The sequence below is a fragment of the Lonchura striata genome, chromosome 2 (assembly GCF_046129695.1).
Source record: "Lonchura striata isolate bLonStr1 chromosome 2, bLonStr1.mat, whole genome shotgun sequence".
Taxonomy (NCBI): domain Eukaryota; kingdom Metazoa; phylum Chordata; class Aves; order Passeriformes; family Estrildidae; genus Lonchura; species Lonchura striata.
The window spans coordinates 65,474,525-65,495,825 of NC_134604.1; the positions used below are offsets into that span (position 1 = coordinate 65,474,525).

Genomic DNA, 21,301 nt, shown 5'->3' on the forward strand with positions numbered 1-21,301 from the left:
GGCCCAAAATAAACACTAAAAACCAAACAGAAAACCACTGAAAATTAACTACACATTTTGAGTGATTTCTCTTTCAAAACATTTTATTGAAGGAACAATGGAAATAGTGTGTGAAGCCTAACCATGTATTGTGTTGCTGTTCCAGGCTTCATCAGGAGTTTCTTGATGTTTGGAAAGTTGTGAGACCCACCCTGTTGGACTACTTGTAACCAGTGCCTAAGACTACAAAAACGTACGTGTGAAAGAGCCTCTCTTCCTTCTTCCACTGTGTCCATCACAATACTGTGGAAACTTTGTGCAGGCCTTGCAAGGCAGGAGAACAGCTTGTGCTTCCATTAACGCTCGTGCATAATCTCTGCTTCTTATGCACTCCAGCACCCCTATCAGTTCCTTGTTCTCCTTCACCAGCCCTGCAGTGAAAAGGCTGCTGGGCTGGAAACAAGGAGATGAAGAAGAAAAGTGGGCAGAAAAAGCTGTTGATTCCTTGGTGAAGAAGTTGAAGAAGAAAAAAGGAGCCATGGAAGAACTGGAGAGGGCTCTGAGCTGCCCAGGTCAGCCCAGTAAATGTGTCACGATCCCACGTTCCTTGGATGGGCGGCTGCAGGTGTCTCACCGCAAGGGGCTTCCCCACGTCATATATTGCAGAGTGTGGCGCTGGCCTGACTTACAATCTCACCATGAGCTGAAACCACTGGAATGTTGTGAGTTCCCTTTTGGCTCAAAACAAAAAGAAGTGTGCATCAATCCCTACCATTACCGGCGGGTGGAAACACCAGGTAATTATGTCATCTGCAAATGATTTGCATCTCTGTGTTAGCTCTTGCTCCGGCAGGTCTAATCTTGGTGCATCCTACAGCAGTGCTCTGAAATGTGAAAAGGCAGGCTCCATCTGATGGAAGGATCTTGGGTCTTACCCTGCCTGCTGCTATCATAGCTCTGGCAGCCAGGACTAGAGAGGAAGTGAGGAGCCCCTCTCCCATTGGGATCTGCATCCCATCGGACCGTGAGGGCACCCGGATCTTGTCCAAGGTGCTGAAAGCAGCTTCCTCTCCATGAGCATGGGTGCTGAATCCTCCCATCTGAACTGGTGGCATGAAGTCTGGGCACCAGCCTGGCCTCACCACCATAGTGAGATTTATGTCTCATTGAAAACCAGGAAACACTAGCTCTCTCCTTAAAGATAAGAATTGCAGTAAAATGGCATATTTTGCAGTCAATATGAAACCAGGTCAGTTGATTTTTCCTAAAATACCTGGTGGCCTGCCTTAGGTGTGTTTGGTTTACCTAAATGGAGAGTTTATGTCAAACAAATCCACCAGGTTCCCATAAAAATTTGAAATTTTCTACTGATAATCCTCTTTGGATTGCACTACAAACTTACGACCTCACTGAAAGGTCTTTATGTCAATGAAACAGCTGTTAAAAAAATTTAGTGTTCAGTGCTGACTTCTATAGGGATCTTAGAAAGCAGGGCTGGCAAAAGTCTTGAGCAATCATCCTGTTTTCCTCTGTCCAGACTCCCAAACCAAAACAAATTGCCAGGTACGTTCCTGACAGATATTTTCCTAATGAGCTCTAAAAATCCCATGTGATAAAGGCTGTACAATCTCCCCAGGCAAGTGAAGCTATTGCTTTGCTATCCTTACAGTTCAAAATGGTTTCTAATGTCTAACCTAGCTCTCCCTTACTGCCAAAAATCATGGTAATTTAATTTACTAATGGATACAGTTGGTAAGTGTATACTTTTTATTCTGAGATTAATCCTTGTCTGGCATGAACTTTACTCTGAGGTGACATTAGAATCAGATAAGTGAACTGTGGGATGTTTCTTTTCACAGATGAAATAAGGGAAAGACATTTGTTAACATTTGTTAACGAGGGGCTGCTTCCTTTTCTGATAATCCTTCTAGTGCAGCAGAGCTGTCACTATGAAGTTGTATCTGATCCGCTGTAAACATTGTCAAAACTTTTATATTTTACAGCTACACTGAGTGGTGCTTATTGTCAACAGTTTTCAGTGGAATGAGCTGATCTCATGCACTGCTAAAGTAAACTCTTCAATAATTTAAGAAAAGATGCTCATAAAATATCCCATTTTTTTGTTTATTGCACTTCTTTATTTGCCGGCTGCAGTCTTTAGTGTCTTCTCATTTCTTCTGGTGTTACTTCGGTGCAATTAATGGAGTCTCCTCGGTGCAGAGGCTGACAGCACTGAACGGTGCTGATTTCAACCCTGGTTTTCTCATCTGTTCAGTGCCAGCTAACAAACACTGCTAATGGAATTGTCCAGCAGCTGTTAAATGGCTGTCAAAGCTTCTTGTTCTGATCCTGAAACTCAGAGGCTTTCAGCTGTGAAGATGTCTCTATTTTTTGCGCAGCACACTGGCAGTATCTCTGCTAGTAAAATAGAAGAGGGGACAAGGTGCAGGTCTGGGTACTGATGCATTGGTAACATGATCCCAGAAACAGCTTTCACCCACGTGGACTTGCGTGAACTAGCAGCTCTCAGAGTGCAGGGGTTAGCCCACAGGAGGGACTTTGGGCACTTTGGACTTGGCCACGTTGTTTTGGAGGTGAAAGTGATTGCAGCTGTGAGGATACAAGCTGTGCTGTGCCAGTTCTCCACAGGACCCAGGAATTGTTCTCAGGCTGTTGTATTCACTCCTACAACTCTGCATACAGGGGCAACTCAGAAGCTGAAGCTCACAGCTATAGGATATATTTGTATTGTATAGCAAAGAGTGCAACCCACTCAGGTGCTCTGGGGCAGCAGCAGGAGAGAGAACTTGCACTAATGCAAGTGGTGAGATGCAGCTCCAGTTAGAAAGCAGTGCTGCTGTGGACAGGAGAATTTTTGACTTAGACAAACTGATTGCTTTCATGAAGCCTGAGTGGGACTAAGATATGATAGCCTCCCAGGTGGAAGACCGCCTGATGGCTTCACTGTTGGCCATGTGCTTGGGAGTAGTCCTGGGCACAGGGAAGAGATGTATCTTACTGGAGAGCGGTCTCCAAAAGTAGTAAACTATGCAGAGATGGATTAATGTGTGAGAAATCGCAGTGTGGATGTTGTACCTGAAATTAAAATGAGGCAGGTAGGTTTGCTTGCTAGCATCTGAAGTCACAGGCACAGCCAGGTTCCCAGCAAGAACTGTTGAAGCTAAAGGGAATGGGAGAAAGGTATGAAAAGCAGTGACAGGACTTAGGACATGACCATATTTGTCTTCAGTTGAACAAAGATCATCAACACTTCAGCATGCATAGAAGGAAGGATCCACCTCTGGCTTTTGGTGGACAGTAGCACATAGAAGAAAAGGACCCCAATGAGTGGAGAATATGTGGGTAGTTCATGAGGATAGACAGGTCCCAACACACCCAGTTACTCAGTTTTACGCCTCTGGTTACATTTGCTTCAGAGCGGTTGAGCCCTGGAGAGTGACATGTTACCAAAATAACAAGGAGAACGAGGCCCTGGGGGTACTCTAAGCCACAAACAAGAACTCTCTGAACGCCTCCCCACCACAGAGACTTTAGCCCTCTAGGCAGTCACAGAACAGTCAGTGGAAAGAGTGAGTGAGGTGGCAAACAAGCTATTCAGCAGAGCAGAAATTAAGAGTGCCATGGTCAGAGCTGGGAAGGAGTTCAAGGCTTGAAAATTCTTCCTGCTGACTCACTCAAGGCAAATCAAAGGCTTTCCCTGGCAAGCGCTGTTCACACATCCAGATTCTCAGCTTTCATTTAGAGGAGGAGTTGAGTTCTCACAGGGCTGAAGGAAGCAGCTCCCTCAGCTGTGGTACCCACAGTGAGGTGTCAGCCTCTCAACACTGCACAGTGTTGCTGCACACAGCTGCCCCTTGCTCAGCACCTCTGCTGAGTGCAAAGGGATCCCCAGCTCCTCATTTTTGAAGGTTGCCAGTCAGAGCTGGCTGATCAGCAGCTGACCTGACAAGCATCATACCAGCTTCATGGAGCTGCTGAGGAAAACTCCAGAAGCAGCAACAGCTCACAGCCTGGAGCTCTTCACAGGAGCACAGGATAGGAGGAATACAGCTCATCAAAACCATATCTGCAGTGATGGTACTGGTCTTGTCCCAGTATATAGCAGTTAAAGAGTTTATTCCTCTCCACTGCCTGTGAAGAGATCCACAGGGGACTGGGCAGTGCATGCCAGATGTGAATACTTGTATTGCTTGTATGAGTCCTACCTGGATGTTTAAAGCTCAAAGAACAGTAAAGAAGCAGAAATACCTTTCTCTACCAAACGACTTAAGAAAGTGGCAGCAGACTCTTCATGCCACAAATAGGGGCATATGAGAGGCTGAAGGAAAGAAAGTAGTCTCTAGAGCACCAGTCCTTGTCCTGGCCAGAGGCTAATTAGCAATGCATTGGGCCAGAGAACCATGCATTTGTGGTGTTTTAACAGGTATCCCAGTGCCTGTGTTTCCAGGCAGGTGAGAAGATAACTTCTGCAGTGAACTCCCTGCCATCAGTCCAATCTTTTGCATAGTGCTAGGGCTCAGTTCTTCAGGTCATGGGTGACTAGCAAATTCCTAGGGGTATATTCCAGTGGGTGGAAGACAAGTTGTTTAACCCTGCCTCTACTGCATGGTGCTACATTGAGCAAGAAGCTGTAAACCCTTTGTTAGTACTGTAAATGTCCCAGCTCTCTGAGCAACTGATGTGCATTCCAAGCAGAGTTCCTGCAGCCTCTTCTCATGCATATGTTTTGCATTATCTATACATTATTTGCTTTATTCAATAGCAATTATTCCACTCTTTCATTATGCTGGATAAATGAGAGTTTGCTGTAATTAAAAGTTGTTAGCTAACCTACCTAAAAATAATTTGCCTTACCTAGACAGATTTTTAGCCCAAGCAATATGTTAAAACATGTTCAAACTGTATGTTCCCATCAACATTTAAAAACAAGAGCATGCACTGCTATTTGTTTACATAAACTAGTAAGGATAGACTGGAAGGTGATGTGCTGCTGGGTTTTAGGCCAGAGGAACTCTGGATACTAGGTTAGTCAATACAAGCCTGCTGAATTGTCCCTGATGCTGGGACAATTCATTCTTCTCCAATAACTCAAATTGCCTCCTTCTTTGGTGGCTTTTACGTCTGTATGATACCAACTGGGAATTCATTCCCCCTACCTGTGTTAGAAGCCTTAATGAAGATAATTAGGCACTATGTGAGCTAGTAACCAATAGAGAAATCCTGGGGTACAGGAATCACCCATGTAGGGACTGCTCTCACCACCAAGGACTATGGAAGACACAGTTAAAGCCTCAGGTTGAACTCTTATATTAAAAATTAGTCAGCAAGCCTCCTTGTGTTCCAGCCCAGGGTTAACATCTTCATAGGTATCTCACTAGTCAGGATTTTCAAAGTGTTTTAAATCTTAATTCTATTCTTGTTTTTCATATGTCCAAAGTAATTTGGATCAGCTTTGGGTTTCTCATAGGGGCTATGCTGTTATCAGCACTGACAGTGTGGGATGAAAATTAAGAGAGTTTGCGGATAGGCAATATCTTCTACTAGCATAATTTTTAAGTGGGTTATTTTGGATTTCAGTTTTCTGGCCTGCAGTTTTCATGTCTTAAGTAACAACCACTGACATATGCCTTCTTCTGCTTGATCTTTTCTAACTATATTGCAAGACCTAAATTGATATTGCTGCAGTGTTTGAATTGCCATTTACATTTCCTTTCAGAGATCCAACTGTCTGTCTGGCAGCATTTTCAAGTACTTGACAACATTTTAGGTCTGCTGTCTGGCTTCATATCGGTACTTCCTTTTGCTCATCTGTAACGCGCTGGTAATAAAATATGCAGTGTATTGTAGAGCACTATTAATTGTTATTAAACTTGGCTGTGAATTTGGCACATCCTGGTGATAATATTTAGAAAACTTCTGATGTGTTCAGTTTTTGAAGAAGGGAGAAATAGGTAATTTTGAAAGGGAGAGATGTGCTGTACTTGTGAATTTTATGGTACCTTTCTCAAGTCAAGATTCCTCATTTTGCATGTGGAACTGCTGTAACTGGCTGCAGATCTGGACAACAGTGTCCAGGAATTCAGCTTTTGATTCTTGGGTTTGGACAAGTTTGTTACTCTTCAATGACTTGTATATAGAGACCAATATTTGAGCAGCATGGAATATGCCTCTTTTTAACTTACAACAAGATATACTTTCAAGAGCACAGTTTAACCATTTTTTCTGTTGTTTTTGTTTTCAGTGCTACCTCCTGTACTCGTTCCAAGACACAGCGAGTTTAACCCTCACCTCAGCCTCCTTGCCAAGTTTCGAAACACTTCTCTGCACAGTGAGCCACTGATGCCCCACAATGCCACTTATCCAGATTCTTTCCAGCATCCTCCGTGCACCCCTTTCCCATCATCCCCCAGCCACATGTTCTCCCAGTCACCTAACAGCATCAGCTACCCCAACTCACCAGAAAGCTCTTCTGGACCGGGAAGTCCCTATCAGCTCATGGGTAAGAATGAGCTTTGGGACACTCTGAGGCATTTGAGGTTGGGTGACAATTCTGTGCTCCCCCCAGACTGTAGCTGCAGATTGAACTGTTGGATAGAATGGACTTGGAATGTGATTTCTTGTGACTGTCTCCTGTATATTGTCTCTCAGTCCTTCTGACAGATGCTCAAGAGATTGAGAACTATAGTAATCCTGCTCCTAGAAGTGCCTGGGTGAGATGTCATGATTACTCTGGGGAAAAATCTGAGGAGAGAAGCAGGTGTGGCAGAAAAGAGCACTTGCAAGACCTAAGTTAGGGACCTAGAATGGTCAGGGTATAAACTTTTAGAAACTCCATCAAGGAGACAGGATAAAATGGGGAAACTGGTGTCCAGAAAGTTTTTTAAGTTTATGGCAATCCTACTGACTGTATAAATTTCAGAAAGTTAAGGTGTTTAACAATCTGGCCCAACACCTGGAGAAGTCACCGGGCAAGTTCCTGTGACTTTGGAACATGTTCCACAGTTCTGAGATTAGCAGGTTTATGTCGCTCAGATTGTTTGTGTTGTGAACTCCTGACTTAGTACAGCTCTAATTACCTGAAAATTTAATTGTGCATTTGCTGTTAATGCAACACAGCTAAGAGCTAGTTTTCATATCAAAATATGGTAACTTTAACTTTCAAATAGTTTCAGTTATGGCAGCTTTTTCACAAAGATAAATTCAGGTCAGAATCTTGTAATTTAAGATTTTAGTGTCTCAGCTATGAAGCATTTAAATTCAGGTCCTTAATGATATGCCTATTTCATTTTAAGTGCAAGAAGATGTTTATTTTACAAGGTGTCTGTAGCATTTGAACTTCCTTTTAAGCTGAACACTTTCAACACAGTGTGATGCTTTTCCTTCCCTCTTCATTCATTGAATGTTCCTTCATTCATTTCTTCTCTAGATCTGCATTTCTGAGTAAATCATATTTAGCAACACTGAAACATTTCATCAAGTAGCAAGACTTGTTTGTCTTCTCCAGTATTTTTCTTTCACCTGTGTGTAACTAGGCTGGATTCAGTGGAGCTGGTCTTGACAGGTAAATCAGGCCCATTCCAGCTGTGTAATGACTCTGACTCGTGCATTTAACTGAACCTGGAACCTTGCAAAGCTACTTAATAATGGAAGTGGCTCAACCTGAGCTTCAGTATATCACAGCACACGGCATACTGATAAGCATAATTTGCCTGTGTAACAATCAGGGATGAAAGGCTAAAGCAAACTGGAGTTACATCAAGAACCTATAGAGGGATTGCTGTGACCACATATAGATGTAGCAGGTTCTGCATCTCATGGAATTGTCTATACTCTCCCTGTAACCAGTGGAGGAAAACAGACACTCCTAGAATAAGATTCATTGCATCTTCTTGTATGTGTCCAATACACTGTGTCTGCAGGTTCCTATTTTTCTTTAGTGGATATAAGGAGATCTAAATGGGACTAGCTTAGCAGTAGACATCAAAAATATCCATATGACCATGTGATTTGGGGATTATATTCCTTTCTATATCCTATTTTCTCTCCCACTATTTCTTGATTTTGTTTTACTGTTTTTTGTTGGAAGGTTATGTCATTTAAGTGCTAGAAATATCATATAGTGTATGAAATTCCTAGGCATTGAACAGTGCTTTACTAGAATAGAATAGCATGGCTTACTTGTAAGATGCAGTGGTTGTCTCATGATACAGTTGACAGTTATCCACTCTGGGTCAAGTTGCTCCATTTTGATGGCCAGCCAACAGACTCCAAACACAAGAAGGAATTTCAGTCTGGAACCAAGTTAAACCATTCTTAAAGAGGCCCTTGGTCCTGCAAGCTTGTATATGACTATAATTTTCATATAAGCCCACTGAATTTTTGTTCAAATGAGGCAAAACTATACACTTTTAGTGCTTCTGCACTGAACGTTTTCATTTTATAATATGAAAATTAATTCCTTTTTAATTTAACTTTCTAAGGCCTCCAGCCTTTCTGGATAATCCCCACTGTAGAGTAACCTTCTGTTTTCTAGCTCATAGTGTTGTAAATGAAACAAATCAGGAGCTGAGCAATTGTGACTTGATACTTTTCTTCCCAATGTTTTCATGACATCTATTACTCTTTGATGGGAGACTGAACAAACCAAGAGAGGGACAGACTTCTCTTCTAGAACAGAGGAAAAAAGAGCAAATCCAGAGGGAGTTTTGTCAAGTCTGATTTCTATAGCTTTCTATAGGCTTTTTTTATAGATTATGAAGAAAGAGAGCTTCCTCCCAGAGGATCAAACACAGTTAGGTTTTGCTCTTAAATCATCCTCCTCAAGTTTTAAATTAAAGACAGAATTCTGGAAATAACATATGAAACTGCATTACTTTCTTAGGGTAACAACTGGTGTTAATAGAGAACTTGATTTTACATGGGTCTAAGCCTGAGACACTGTTGTGACCATCCCTCTCTCTTTCAAGCACTGCATGTCCAACATGACAGCTTTTCCTTCCCATCTTTGCTGAACATGCAATGGTCTTAATCTGGAGACTGAAGGGAGGTCAGATTCAGTTTTGTGCTTTTTCCAGTCTTCTCAAGCCAAACAGTACTGAAGTAGTAAAATACTCACCAGGAAAAAAACAGAAGGAATATACCAATATACTGACTTAGGTGTCTTCCTTCCTTTCTTTCTCCTTTCGTTTTTCCTTTCTTTCTGTAGTGGAAACTCCACCTCCACCCTACCATGCAAGAGAACCTCCGGGAATCCACAATGGACGGTCAATGGATGCAATAGCTGAAAGTCAGCTCGTGCTGTCTTTGCCCAGTGGAGGTAAATCTGCCGATGGAGAAGCTGAAAGTAAATAAACATTTGTACTATTCTTTAAATAAAAACTGTTCAGAAAAAAAATTGTTTAAAAAAATTGTTATTTGCACAAGAAGGGTTAATGATTGTAATAATAAGTTTCAGGCACTTTTGCAGTAAGGCTATGTGCTAGACCCATCCATTAGCTAGCAGCATAGGTTGATGTAATATTTCCATTAATTATGTACAAAGTTACAGAATTTAGACCTTACTTGCATCCATGGACTATTACAGTTAAAAAGCTGTTAATTCAAGCAAACACTGTTATCTACATTGTAAAGATAAACATATCAAATCAGGGATGGTGGGGCAATATAACACACAAAAACAGTATCAATATCAAACTCTTTATCACCTTCAGCTATAGGTTTCAAGCACTTAAAAGCCTGATGGTAGGGACCTTTTTACTGCCGTCTTTGTATTAATGTTATGGTACTGAAAAGAAAAGGACATGTTCTAGTGGAGTACAAGGATATTTTGACAGAAGACCAAAGTCTTTGTCATCTTATAAGAATTCTTTAGTGGGAGAGGCATTAATGGTCAAAGAAGGGGTCCTGCTTGCACCCCTCAAAGCAACTTGATGACCTCTCCAGCACGGCCTCTGCTACCTTTGGACTAGTAGTGGCTAATATTGATGCCCCTACCATTCAGAGCCCATTGCTGCAGAGTTGGAAGGGGAAATGGAGTTCCTCTGCTGGCTTTTGCATTGGCTTCCTCCTACTGCAATGAAAAATCACCATTGTTCTTTTAGTCCATCATATTGTGTTCCTAAAGAAATGTCATTTCTAGAATGAGAACTGAACACTGCGCACACGTGCACATTAAAAAAAATATTGCCAGCCTTCTGAAGCAGGGAGGAGTGTGTATGTAGCATGGAACTGGAGCAGAAGGAATGTGAGGGGGTAGTGCTAATTACGGTTGGGGACACAGAAGGGCCGGATAATAACAAGTTATCAGACACCAATACTTATAAATAAATTGTCAAGCTAGTTTAATCTCTTTATCACAGCCTACCATCCCTGATCACTATCCTAGTAAGTATTAGTTGAAGTTCACTAGAGGTTATGCACAGAGGTGCTCTGGGGGCAGGTGGGCTCACATGCCTGTGGTGAGTAGGCAGGATAATGTTTCCTACTAATTCCTGTAGAACAAATGAGGCTCAGAGATTCTGTTACATTTTGGAGTCTTTCTCTGTCTCTGACTTAGAAAACCTGGGCAGAGATAGATCCAAAAGTAATGACCTTGCTGACATTTCTGCTTACAGTCCCACATGGAAGCGGAAAGCCTGAAAGCATGCAAAAAATTGGAGTGATTTATTACTTCTGAACTGCAGAGTTTGGTATTAGGCTAAAGGCCTAATACCAAAAACTTGGCTCAGTTTTGACTTGCTTTGAGCCCATCTGTCATCCCTATCTCCTGCTGGTGTGCAGAGCAGATATATCCCTTACTATTTTCAGTGTATAGTTCAGGCCCCAGTTCAGCAAGGAATGTCAGGGTGGTTGATTTAATGCTCTGGAGTTTCCACCTTTAAGAAGAAGTGGAGGTCCTTGAGGCTTAGAGTTAAGCTGATGCACCAACCTTTTACATGTTTGGGACTTTAGTTATAAAATCAAGAAGCAATGGAAGCTGCTGTTGGGATAAAGTATAAAAGTGACTGTTTAGATGAAGAGGTGGGGGACTGGGAGTGGGAGGGAATGAAAGAAAGTAGAGAAAGATTGTTTTTAAAATATTACTGAAACCTGAGCAGCTGCTTAACTTTATTTCCTACAGACTTTCGGCCTGTTTGTTATGAGGAACCCCAACACTGGTGCTCAGTTGCCTACTATGAACTCAACAACCGGGTAGGGGAGACTTTCCAGGCCTCCTCTCGAAGTATCCTTATAGATGGATTTACAGACCCTTCAAATAACAAAAACAGGTTCTGCCTGGGTCTGCTCTCAAATGTAAACCGTAATTCTACTATAGAAAACACCAGGAGACACATAGGAAAAGGTAAGAGGAAATCCCCTCTCCTCAGGAAAAATATTCAGAGCTCAGAAGATCCATGCATTGCATTAACTAACCTTGCTGAGTCATCAGATGTGCTTGCCTTAAAATCAAAGCTCTGACATTACTTCTGAAATAGAAGAAAAGCAGAGGATTCTTTTCTGACTGGATAACAATCAGCAGAGTAACTCCTTACAAAGGCTATTTACTTGGCCAGCAAAGAGAAAAATGTTGTTTATAGTTGTGTGTTCTAATTTAGCATTATGTATTTTCATTTTATTTATTAGAGCTTCTGGCAACTGGGAATATTGCCATTGAAATGCCACTAAAAGGATAATTGCTGGTGCCTCAGGGCTGCTTCTCCTCCCACCAAATAACAAAGGGAGATGGATGAAACACTTAGTCGTTGAGTTACTTAGCTGAAGAACTCTGGTAGAATTGTGTTTGTAGCTTCCCTTCCCCCACCAGTCTGATTCCCTGCTTTGTCAGCTTTTCACTGGTAAAACGAAGATTTGTGTTCTCCCACCAGTGGCTGCTGGTGCAGCTCTGTGCTCCAGCTCAGGTGTACATACACCCTCAGCATGCAGTGTGACATGCTGCTGGTGCCAAGCACCAGGAAACCACACCTGGACACGCATGGCCACACACACTCCATCCCAGCTCCCCAGGGCTGTACATGTAGGGTTTGATATTCTCCCAGAACCTACTGTTGTTTGTGGTGGTGAGTCAGAAGCTTTGTGCCAGCCACTTCTCCATGCAGATGAAGCTTTGCCTGTTCTGGTATATCCAGTCTAGACTCATTATCTTGCCAACCCAGCCTCTCACCCTTAGCTGCCTGGGAATGCATTTCCCACTGGGCTAATTAACTCTAATTGTTCTACTCCTATTATCTTGTCAACCTCACCTCATTTCCCAGACCTAGAGCAATATTTTAATTGGCTCTTGATAGTCTAGTGTTGAGCGACTGAATATGAGGAAGCTCTGAGACAAATGTGATACATTTTTTGCAAACAGCAGTGAACCTGAGGGCTGGAGCAGGCAATGTTGTGCTAAGCTCTTGCACTTTTCCCTGGAATGAAAAACACTTACGTTGCAGATGCTTCAAGTGTGTGCCACAATGGTTCATTGAGCGGAGCGCAAATGTGTTGTACATCTAGTTCTAACTTACTTAGAAAATAAAGCAAAGCTTTGCATCCTAAAGCTGTCAGAGGGATTGCAGATCAAAGCTGAGCCTGGCCCTTAAGGAAGAATGACAAAAGATCCCAGCTGTCATTTGGCAATGTTACAGTCTGTGACTTTCTGCCCCAAAAGACAGAGACAGAACAGAAATAAAGTTAGGTAAATGCTAATTGTCATCATCCATTTAAATGTGGAGATCTGTCTTAATGGATTTAAAGTCCTTTAAAGTCCTACAGTAGGAATGTACCCAAGGGAACCTGGGAGCAGGTTGCCAAGAGAGGAGCTTAGTATATCAGAGACCCTTAATTTGACTGTTCTTCCCTGTTTATGCAAATCCTAAAAAACCATATACAAGTGGAATACAAGTGGCACCAGTACAGGCCTGCAGAAGAGCACAGAGCAGCTCCAGAAGTGTATAGTTCAAAGGCATGGTGGACAGATGAAAGCTGCTGAAATGGATACAATTGTCACATGTTAATGCGGGAGAAAAAAGAGTGAGTAAACAAGATTAGCTCAGTAGGATAAGGATATGTGATTGAATTGTCATCTAGAGTATCAGCGTGAAACCATTTCCTGGAAATACCACATCAAAGCTAAAAACAATCCAGAACACAATGCAACATCTATGAGCAATTGGACCTGTTTCAGCAGTCAGACTTCAAGGACAAAAAGGGAACTTTTGATCAGTGTCAAAAAGATTGGATGCTTGGAGTCTGCTGAATTTTCAGCTTCTGCAGAGGCAATGAAATACCACTAAAACATATGGATCTTTGATTTGGTCTTCTACAAATACGTATTTAGCTGCTTGGTTTAGGGTGTTATCCTCTGGTGAATGAATATTAGAATAATACAATACACACTGATTAATGTTGTATTTATTGCTCTTAAAGTGTTCATGAGAAAAAACCAATTTGTAATCTCTGCTTTCAGAAATGACATTGATATTTTTGTTATTGTAGCACAATGTTTGGGCAATGCCTTTGAAAGCATTCATTTTTCAGAAAATGAAACTTATTATACTTTGAAAACCTTTAAAAGTTTCCACCTTAGCATCCCCTGTGGTGACCCTAAGTCAGTAGCTACACCTGAAGATTTGAAATGTGGTGCACATTTATGTCCTTAGTCTTCTCTCCCTATCCTCTGTTGTCACTTCATCTGATTCTTTCAGAAAGCTATATGGACTCCATCAAGATCCTTTCTGTCCTTCCCTTTTATCCATTTCCATGGGAAGGAAGGTTAAGTGGCAATAGTCATGGTGTGCAGCACCCCACAGTGCCTGGTTCAGCTGGAGCTGATGCTTTCCTGTCACTGCTGTTCCCAGTGTAGTACCAGGGTGTGCTCTGAGCCACAACCCTGACACTCGCAGCTCATTTCAGATCTTGTGGGTGCTCAGAAGTCAAGTGATGGCTTGAAGACAGACTTTAAGGTTCCCATCTGAGTCACCTTGGAAGACTATGGGAGAGTGTGTTTTTTCCCAGATTCTTTTCTCACTCAACCTGCTTTTTCCCATGCCATTCCCACTTCTGTTTAGAGGCTGGTTTTCTCCTAAGGATGTGCTGCTGCCCCTTGTTATGCCTGCAGAATGATGAACAGACTGGGAATACGTAACCAGTCTTTGTTTGTATGTACGACACAAGGAATAAAACTAATTACAGCTGCATTATTACAGCAGTTACCAGTAGCTTTGCAGGCAGTCTACTGAGGCTCTGTGAACATTTGTGTGTGTTTGAAGGGCATACCTAATATTAGAGAGGAGGATTTTATTTAGTGGTGGCTTTTACAAGAGCAAAGAACTGAGTTGTTTCACCTCTTTTGGCCATGGGAAGGGTTCATTTCCCCTAACCTAGCCATGGGAAGGGTGACTGGGCATTTTCACAAGATGACTTGTCCCCCTTCAGGTTGTGGCTTCATGCTCACTTGTCAAGCAGTCAGAATCCCCATTGCCACATTTGTACTGATGAAGAGCTCACAAAATCTCACTGAAAATAAATTTTGGGTTGTTTGTTTTTAAGTTTATTAGCTGGTCCAGTTCCTCAGCCTGGACAGCAGCCCGATCCTCAGCTGTTGTTGCCAGCATGAAAGCAGGTGTGTCAGCAGGGGAAGGGAATGGGTGAGCCTTTTCAGCACCTGCACAGACTTCCATGGCTTTAAGCTGGCTCTGAGCCTGCACTCTGTAGCAGATGGAGTGAATCACAGTGCCTCCCTCTGTCTACCAGCTAGAGAAGGCATCTACACAGTTATCATCTTACAGATGATCCCCAAATTCAAGGTTGCTGAATTAGGCTAAGATAAATTCTCCCACCAGTTCAGGTATGTTTTCATGAAAGCAGATATCCTTTGTGGAGCCGAATCTCTGAAGGGATAGAAGTGCTTCCACCTTAATTTCCCCAAGTCACAGTCAAAATTTGAGTTAGTATTGGCAAGTCACTTGGGCACTGAAGTTCAGAAGAAAATCAGTAATTTTCTTGCTAAAAGTCACTTGGGACAGGATCTGATGAGTAAGTCACATCATGTAAATGCAAATACATGGTTCTCATGTGGCAGATAAAGCAAAATACAGAAAAGTATTTTAAGTACACACCATGCTGTGTTTTAAATGTATGACAGTAGGATCCTGTAGTAAAACAACAGTGTGCAGTGAAATGGGTCTTGGCCAGTGTGCATTTGCTTAACAGCAAAACTACATTTATCTGTGTAATGCAAAAGTGATTTTTCAGGTCTTGGATAGTTTTGATTGATGTTTAGGATATTGTTGACATGTGTTTGATGTTTATGCATGTGTATTTTGTCATAAAGTACTATGCTGTTAGGTAAAACAACCTGTACTGAGAAACAAAGATCCTGGAAGGATCCTCGGCTTGTATGCCCAAACCAGTAAAATAATTACTGGCATAAAATGTGTTGTGAACAATGGAGAAATAATACGTTTGTTTTTTTTTTTTTTCCGAGGTGTTCATCTTTACTATGTTGGTGGGGAGGTTTATGCCGAATGTGTCAGTGACAGCAGTATTTTTGTGCAAAGCCGCAACTGTAACTACCAGCATGGTTTCCACCCAGCCACGGTCTGCAAGATCCCCAGTGGCTGCAGCCTCAAGATCTTCAACAACCAGCTCTTTGCCCAGCTTCTTGCCCAGTCAGTCAATCATGGTTTCGAAGTGGTGTATGAGCTGACCAAGATGTGTACGATTCGAATGAGCTTTGTTAAAGTAAGGATTTTTTGCTTTCTCTTGCATCCTTTGGTGCAAAACTAGATCCCATCAAATCTGTTCCAAGGGAGGATGTAGATACCCAGCTTTTGAATTGCAATTCATACTGCTTGTTTTCCAGTATTGCCTTAAACTTATAGGTGCTCAAAATCAATGGCTTTTGTGGTCAACCTGAAAATCTCTTAGATTACAACATTTAGGTGCTCCACAGACTCTCTGAGAATACATAGTGGTGTTACCCCACTGATTGTTAAAAAAGCTCAACTCAAAAGAGCTTAATAGCATATCAATGCTATAGCACACATCTTAGGCAGTTGTGATCTATCCTATTGTTACTGGTTTGCAATAGAGCTTGATAGGGCTATTGATCTAAAAATAATGTCCTAATTTACAGTCTCACTAGTACCATAGACTGATATATATTGTCTCAATCAAGAAACCCTGAGTCCTTTGTCATCCCTCACTGAGCTTGTTTGCCATCTGCCCGGTCCCTGACAAATATTGTCTTACTTTCTGATGGCACTCACTCTGGCCAGCCACACAACCAGAAGGGCTTCTTACAAGCAGAAGAGAAAACCCAAAAGAACACTTGACCTTCCCTCTGTTATTTGGAAGAGACAGGAGGCTACCAAATCCATTACTGTTCTGATGTCCTTCATATTTGAATTTCACAGTCTGACTGCTCTGTGGGAAATCTATCAGTCTTTGTGGGAATTTCTCAAATCTTCTGAATGGCCTTCTCACCAGAACAAGATCTCTCAACTCCTTTTAGCACTTAAGATTTATTTACATGCCTGTTGTAGTTTCTAACCCCCAAAGAATGGCAAATGTTTCAAGATAGTTTCCAGATGATGCTAGACCAACTTGCTATAGTGCTGCTGGGGAGAGCTGGCAGCAATGTTCAGCCTGCAAACTAGAGCAGTTGTGCCATTAAAAGCTCGTGATCCTGCTAGGTACCAAAAAATGGCTTGAGTATGTTCCTTTGTTATGCAGATTTGTTTTTATACAAATGACTGAATTGAGATGATTGAATTCTCATCTAAGATACCAAAAAGTGCTTGAGGCTTGAGTCCAGTTTCTTTGAGTTCTACACAGCTGATGAGTTGAGTCCTACATATCTTTCTGGTCTAACTTTTTCTAGCCATCCTTGGGGAGCCATCCTAAGACTTCAAGAGCATTAAGAATGCCCTGTAATCTCTCTCAAGAGTCCAAGCCAAAATCTCCATGCCCATGACCATGCTGTTGCTTTGTTCTTAGGAGTGAACTGATACCTTATTCACATACAAGCTTTAGGGCAAAAAAAAAGAAAGCAAGAAACCAAACAAACAGCATTTTCTTTAATGGAAGACATGAATGGGCATGTTGTTTGTAAAGGCAGTGTAGCCAGTTATGCAATATTTTCATTATCTCAGCGATTGAGGGGCAGGCTCTTTGATGTGTTATCTGCCTCCATGCCCAGCATGGCAGCAGAAATGGTGGTGTTGATGCACTATATAATGCTGATGCCATATTATCACCTTGCTCTGTTGAAATAATAGCAGCTATTATTGTGCCTCAGGCACCAGAAGACCAGTGCAAGGAGTTATTTTGAACTCTTTCCCATGATGTCTGGAAAATTGCTATGCAAATCTCATCTAGGCTCTTTCTTCCTGGCTTGCAAATATGCTTTCCTGTATTCAATCTTCCTAAAATATTTTCCTCCCAAGGAGTGAGCCGTCCTGCATTCAGTCTGGGGTCAGGAGTGACCCTGGGTGTTGGAGGTGCAGTGCCCAGAGGGACCTGTTGTCTGTCAGAGCCATAGGCTAAGAGAGACTTCATGTGCAGGGCAATGCTGTGACTTCTCTGCTGACTCATGTCTAGATACTGCTGGTCACCTACAGCCCAAAGGGCTGGAGACCCTGCCTCTGACCCCACCAATGCTTGAGCTACTAGCTGCGAGGCAGGGATAGGTAAGGGACCAAGACATGAGAAACTTGGCTATGTCATCTTTTGGATGCAGGGCATGGGACAGTGGGAAGTGAAGGTCTTGTCCCCTCTGATGCCCTTTGTGTGCCCACAGAGCAGCTGAGAGGAGCTCAAATGTGGGTGTATCATCAATGACAGCAGCTTCCATCCACCTTTCCACAGCTGAGGCAGCCGAAGCACAAAGGAGAGTTTCTCCAAACTGAGGTCTGAACCCAGCTCAATCCCTCCCACATCTCCCTGGGTCTTGGGGCTAAGGGGAACACCCAGCAGACTTGAAAGCTCAGCACTCTGGGACATGGAGCCTAGGCTGGAGAGAGCTGTTGCCCACTGGAGGTGGGAAGTGTTGTCAGGAGCAGCAGGATCCATGGGGGTACCGGTATCGCTTTCCCACCATCTGTGGAAAACACCAGTGCAGCTTTGAAAGTTGTATTTGCTTCATTCCCTCGGTAAGAGAACTCCAGCTCTGGGCTCTTCTTAGTCCTGGGGTGAAGGAGGCTGCCTGCAACCCACGAGTGATATACAGGGAGCATCAGGGTCCTTGCCCTCCTGGAATTTCCCCTGGGAGTGCTCCAGCCTGAGACAGCATCGCTGGGAGTGTTTGGGAATTGCCAGCAGAGGGAGATGGCCAGCCGCCTGCCAGGCTCCCCCAAATCTGTCACATTGTGCTTGAATCCTGTAACTGATGTTCCTCTGGATTATCTGTCCTGCCTGTCAGCAAGTTGTGCCAGCTCCTCTGATATTTGCTCTCCTGGCTGTGTATCTTCACTGCAGCTGAGTACTTGTGACTTCACCATCTCAGAAGTCTGACTGTGCTGGCATTTTATGCAAACATTTACAGAACGTCAATCTGAGGTTCTGTGAATGCAGGCTCTTTCTAGTCTGATAAATGCTCTGCAGTTCAGAAAAATGCTGTCTGTTTGGGCTTTGGTGGGTCCATATCTTACTCTTCTGCTTTCTTTCCCCTTTTCTTCATTAATTAGCATGGATTTTATCCAGACCATTTATGCTGATGTCTCATTTTAGTGTTAATCCTAGTTTTCCAGCTATCATCTAAAGAAGTGGCTGTGCTGGCAGCCACAGTTATCTGAGCTGCTCAGCACTCTCAAGTTTTGTTGACTTTGGCAGCCATCAGTTTTAATACACTTCCATGTCCTTTTTTCATGACAAGAATACCAACCTGCCTGCCGGTCATAATGACAAGTATGATTCAGTGTTTGATCAGCATCACAAATGAAGATCCTCATTCTGTAGTGTGACCATGTTTTGCACATTGCCCTGTGGAAATCTGAGTTCAGTTCTGCCAGTGAGACATCTGGTGAGCTGCAAGACTCTGGGCTGTGACTCACATGCCTTGTGTTGCTGTGACGTCAGGCTGCCTGCTTAGCACTGCTTAGACACTGTGCCTGCTTGAATCATAGAATAGACTGAGTTGGAAGGGATTCATCAGGATCATCAAGTCCAGCTCCTGGCCCTGCACAGCACTATCCCAAAGAATCACACCCATGAGCATTATCTGAACGCTTCTTGAACTCTGTCAGGCTGGGTGCTGTGACCACTTCCCTGGGATGCCTGTTCCAGTGCCCAACCACCCCCTGGGAGAAAACTAACTTAAGCCTGCTCCATGAAGCCTTTTCTAACTTTAGCCTGCTCCTTGAAGCATGGGTACTTCAGGTTTTCTCTTCTCCCTGCCAGCACCCCATCCCCACCTTCTCTCAGATGCTTCATATCCGTTATCTTCCCCAAGAGGGCTGGAGAAATTAATGCAGGACTTCCCACAGCAGACAGCTGGGAACTCTTGTTCACAAAGAGGACATTCAAGGATAGAAAACCTGTGGAAAATTTTATACATAGGCTAAGTATGGTACATAGGAACTCCTGGAAGTTTCCAGAGGTTTAGACAAATACTTAGAAATTCTAAGGTCTTAGAGTGACAGGATGAATCTCTACCAGTACATGAAGCAGTGCCCAGGATCATTCCTAATTCCTATTAATGAAAGAGGCTGGCCTGCTTTTTGTCGGTGCCAGACAGCAGTCTGCCAGACTTTCCTGGGCATGTCCCTGGGGTGCTAACAGGGACCATTCCCCATGGGCTGTTTGCAGCTTGGAAACAGGCCTTTCCATGCCAGTTGTTCTCTGCACCTGGAAGTGTGACTGAGATTTTTAATTTAATAGCATTGAGTCCCTGGTAATTATGATGACAATGACCTTAAAAGAGAGAAAAGTTTCTAGAAAAAATTATCCCTAGGATAAAGCATGAAATCTTGGGAACTTGGGTGGTGGACTATCTAGTTGTGTTAGACTATCAGCACTGGAGTTATGATTTAATGTTTTGGGTTTGTTTTTTTTTTTTTTTAAACACCTCACTTTTTGGTCTTTTTATAGGGCTGGGGAGCAGAGTATCATCGCCAAGATGTTACAAGCACACCCTGCTGGATTGAGATCCACCTGCATGGACCATTGCAATGGCTGGATAAGGTGCTGACACAGATGGGCTCACCTCACAACCCCATTTCCTCAGTCTCTTAAGAGTCATCTCTAGAATTCCCTTAGAATGGATGCTATTGCAGGCAGTGGCTTATAGAATTCCCATGAACAGAAGCTTCTCTATGTAGATGTATGTAGATGTAAATATATCTATACATAGTCTACTCTCTTTTTTAATTTTTTTTTTTTTTCATTTTGTGGTTTCTAGTTACTCTGATGCCAGTACAATAAGTTTAGAAATTCAGGTATAGCATATCTGTTCTCTACTACAAAATAAGCCAAAATCCTGCAAAGTGTCAAACATTTCCTGTGAGCATCTTCATTCCCCAGCCAAGCCAGTAAATGGTGCAAATTCCCAACACTTAACGTGGGTTCAGAAACCTGGCTGTAGCTGTTCCTAGCAGGTGAAATTTACCCTTCTGCAAGCCACCAAAGTCAGATCTCTGTGCCGTTTTTATTCATCTTACATCCTGATTTCTAGTCCAGAAGAGGGCCTGAGGTGGTGCACAGGACTTATGCATACAGATGACTTTTATCTAGTGAACTGAAGGACTAAACTGCCATTCCAGTCTGTCTCCCTACTGCAAAACACGATGAGACAACAAATCCGAAGAGCTGATGCACACTGTTTCTCCTGGGATTTGGCAAGAGGAGGGAGCATGTTCATCATAGGAACCTTATCTCAGAGCATTCTGGACAATCTGAGTAATCTGATACTGCTAACATAGTACGGTACGGTACTGCTGCACTGAAAAGCAACACGCTCCTAAAAAAAAAAAAAAAAATTAAATATATGCCCATGAGTTAAAAAAACTAATTAACTTCCAGTGCTTTTTTGCAAAGCACATACATACTTGCATATGTGTCCAGCATGTAAACTAAATCCTGTTCATTCTACAGTATTGATATAGCTTGTTTTAAAGACTGTCTGTATTTAGACTGCTGTGCTGATATCAAGGGTACACCTAAAAGGGACTTGAACTGTGATGCAGAAAAGGGAAATTACACGTGAATTGAAGAAGCAAATAATTACTTCACCATTCATCTTGGGAACAGAAAGCCCCACACTCAAAGGATGCAATGGGAGTCAGCCATGTCCATCCCCTGCACTGGGCCAGACCTTGGGATCTGA

The 21,301-nt window shown here is 42.7% G+C and overlaps 1 protein-coding gene and 1 long non-coding RNA gene across 3 annotated transcripts in view; one reads left to right on the forward strand and one right to left on the reverse strand.

Moving 5' to 3' along the window:
* SMAD9 (SMAD family member 9) overlaps positions 1-20,982 on the forward strand; it is a 35,166-nt gene extending 14,184 nt beyond the window's left edge. Inside the window, exons 2-7 of one of the 2 annotated variants that reach the window (XM_021541906.3) lie at positions 146-776; positions 6,242-6,499; positions 9,206-9,343; positions 11,120-11,341; positions 15,464-15,720; positions 20,068-20,982. In XM_021541906.3, coding sequence (XP_021397581.1) covers positions 365-776; positions 6,242-6,499; positions 9,206-9,343; positions 11,120-11,341; positions 15,464-15,720; positions 20,068-20,211 — 1,431 coding nt within the window. In that variant the 5' untranslated portion in view covers positions 146-364 and the 3' untranslated portion in view covers positions 20,212-20,982. The remainder of the gene's footprint in view (positions 1-145; positions 777-6,241; positions 6,500-9,205; positions 9,344-11,119; positions 11,342-15,463; positions 15,721-20,067) is intronic. The other variant, XM_021541909.3, reaches the window with a different exon arrangement.
* LOC110476729 (uncharacterized) lies at positions 3,076-9,155 on the reverse strand. The gene is made up of 3 exons (XR_002466471.3): positions 9,116-9,155; positions 8,179-8,291; positions 3,076-3,160 (listed from the first exon to the last, which is right to left on the reverse strand). It is a non-coding gene; the product is annotated as an uncharacterized LOC110476729 (long non-coding RNA).
* Positions 20,983-21,301: the final 319 nt, after the last annotated feature.